The sequence below is a fragment of the Trichechus manatus genome, unplaced genomic scaffold (assembly GCF_000243295.1).
Source record: "Trichechus manatus latirostris isolate Lorelei unplaced genomic scaffold, TriManLat1.0 scaffold00029, whole genome shotgun sequence".
Classification (NCBI taxonomy): Eukaryota; Metazoa; Chordata; class Mammalia; order Sirenia; family Trichechidae; genus Trichechus; species Trichechus manatus.
The window spans coordinates 10,169,236-10,171,061 of NW_004443965.1; the positions used below are offsets into that span (position 1 = coordinate 10,169,236).

Consider the following 1,826-nt stretch of genomic DNA (forward strand, 5'->3'; position numbering starts at 1 on the left):
GTAGCTTTCAGACTTAGCAATCGCCCTGATATTTGTTAACAGGGTAGGAATATATCTTAGGAACTTTAAATCTAGAGCAATAGGAAATTCTCTGCTGGAAACAGAGTAAAAAAATTACAAAAGGAACATTAAAATTTTTTCAGCAAAATCTTGTTTTATGATGAAATAAAACTTGACACTTACCTCTTCAATACCAGAGATATTGTTTACCCCTAATTTCTTTAAGGAGAACTGAAGTTTTTTATCATCTGCTGTAGCTGTTCTATGAACCACCTTCTTCTTTCTGCGAGCAGTTCCCTAAAGGGAGAGGCAATAGCACATTTATACCTTAATATACATTTTCAAGTGGAAGCAATTTCTAATTCTTTTCTGATCTTTAGGTCTTTATCATAACCACAACTTTTATGCAGTGAGTAGGCACTTTAAGGCAAAGATTGAAGCAAAAAGAGAAAAAGGAAAGGAACTGGCTACACATCTTTAATAACTTCTAAAATTTTATTTTTGTCAATATAACTTAATGATCTTTTGAAAGTCCTACTTTTTAAGGCCTGATTTGGAAGCGCCATGTACAGCAGTATTAACCTTCTCTGCTTTAACATTAATTAAAGAAACATCCAAATTACTATTCACAGGTAAGATAGTGTATGACACAATCAAAGGAGTCTGATAGACTTCTATAGCACCCAAGAGTAAAATCTGAAGTTCAAATCTTAGCCCACAAGGCCCACATGATCTCCCCAGTCCCTATTATGCCACTTTTAAGTATATACTCTTCTCCAGCCAAATAAATCTTCTCACTGTTCCTTAAACAGGCCAAGCAGGTTATAAGCCTAGGGCCTTTGCACAAGCCATCCCTCTCTTCCCTACCACTTGCATGGCTCTCCCCCTCACGGAGATCTCTGCTCATATGTCGTATTAGACTGGCCTTTTCCAACCACCTGATGCAAAACAGCAACTCCCACACTCACTTATTATCTATCACAGTTTATCTTTCTTCCTAACACTTTTTACTATAAGAGATAAAATGTATTTTGTTGTTTGTGTCCCCTCACTAGAATGTTAAGCTCCTTGAGGGCTTTTGTTCTGTTTACTGCTGTAAACTCTGTATCTAAAGCAGGATCTGGCTCACTGAAGGCACTCAATAACACAATAAATGAATAAACAGATGCTTCAGGAAAACCTGTAGTCGCTTTTACCTATATGCCAAGTCTCCAATCTCCTTTTCAAATCTACCCAATACACATCAAAAGTAGGCAAATATGACCATCCATTTCCTGCTTAAAACCATTTAATGGCTCTCTCATAGATTCCCTCTCATGCAGGCTAAGCCCTTTATATGGTACACGAGGCTCTTCATGCAAAGGCTACCTACCACTTACTACTTCTTCAGCTTCACATCACCGTCTCCCAATGCCCATCCCAATTCCATTTGTCTTTTAAAATCCTACTCAAGTCATTACCACTTCTGTCATGTATTCCTTAACTCTGCAATGCCCCTCATACCAACTTATTCCCATCACTGTATTTTTTTTGAAAATGCTTCTATTGCACTGTATTTATCACACTGAGAAAACAGATTAAAAAAAAAAAAAAAAAAAAGACTACCCCTCCCCACTAGGCTTAAAGGTCCCCCTGCCCCAGGACTTTAAACTTAAGGGCTTAAATATATCACAGTTTAACTGAAGAAAATATCAATGGCTACCACACCCCTAAAAACCTTAAGAAAAATCACCTTGAAGTGGTCAGGTAAACATCTGGTTTTCAGAGTCCTTTCCAAAAGATTCTAAGGAACTACTTACTATAAGATTCTAAAAACAAAACCCAGC

At 37.2% G+C, this 1,826-nt stretch overlaps 1 protein-coding gene across 1 annotated transcript in view; it reads right to left on the reverse strand.

The window, feature by feature from the left end:
* BTF3 (basic transcription factor 3) overlaps positions 1–1,826 on the reverse strand; it is a 7,565-nt gene that overhangs the window by 3,109 nt on the left and 2,630 nt on the right. Inside the window, exons 3-4 of the mRNA XM_023729449.1 lie at positions 184–297; positions 19–94 (exon numbers count right to left, since the gene is read on the reverse strand). Of these exons, the coding sequence (XP_023585217.1) occupies positions 19–94; positions 184–297 (190 nt within the window). The remainder of the gene's footprint in view (positions 1–18; positions 95–183; positions 298–1,826) is intronic.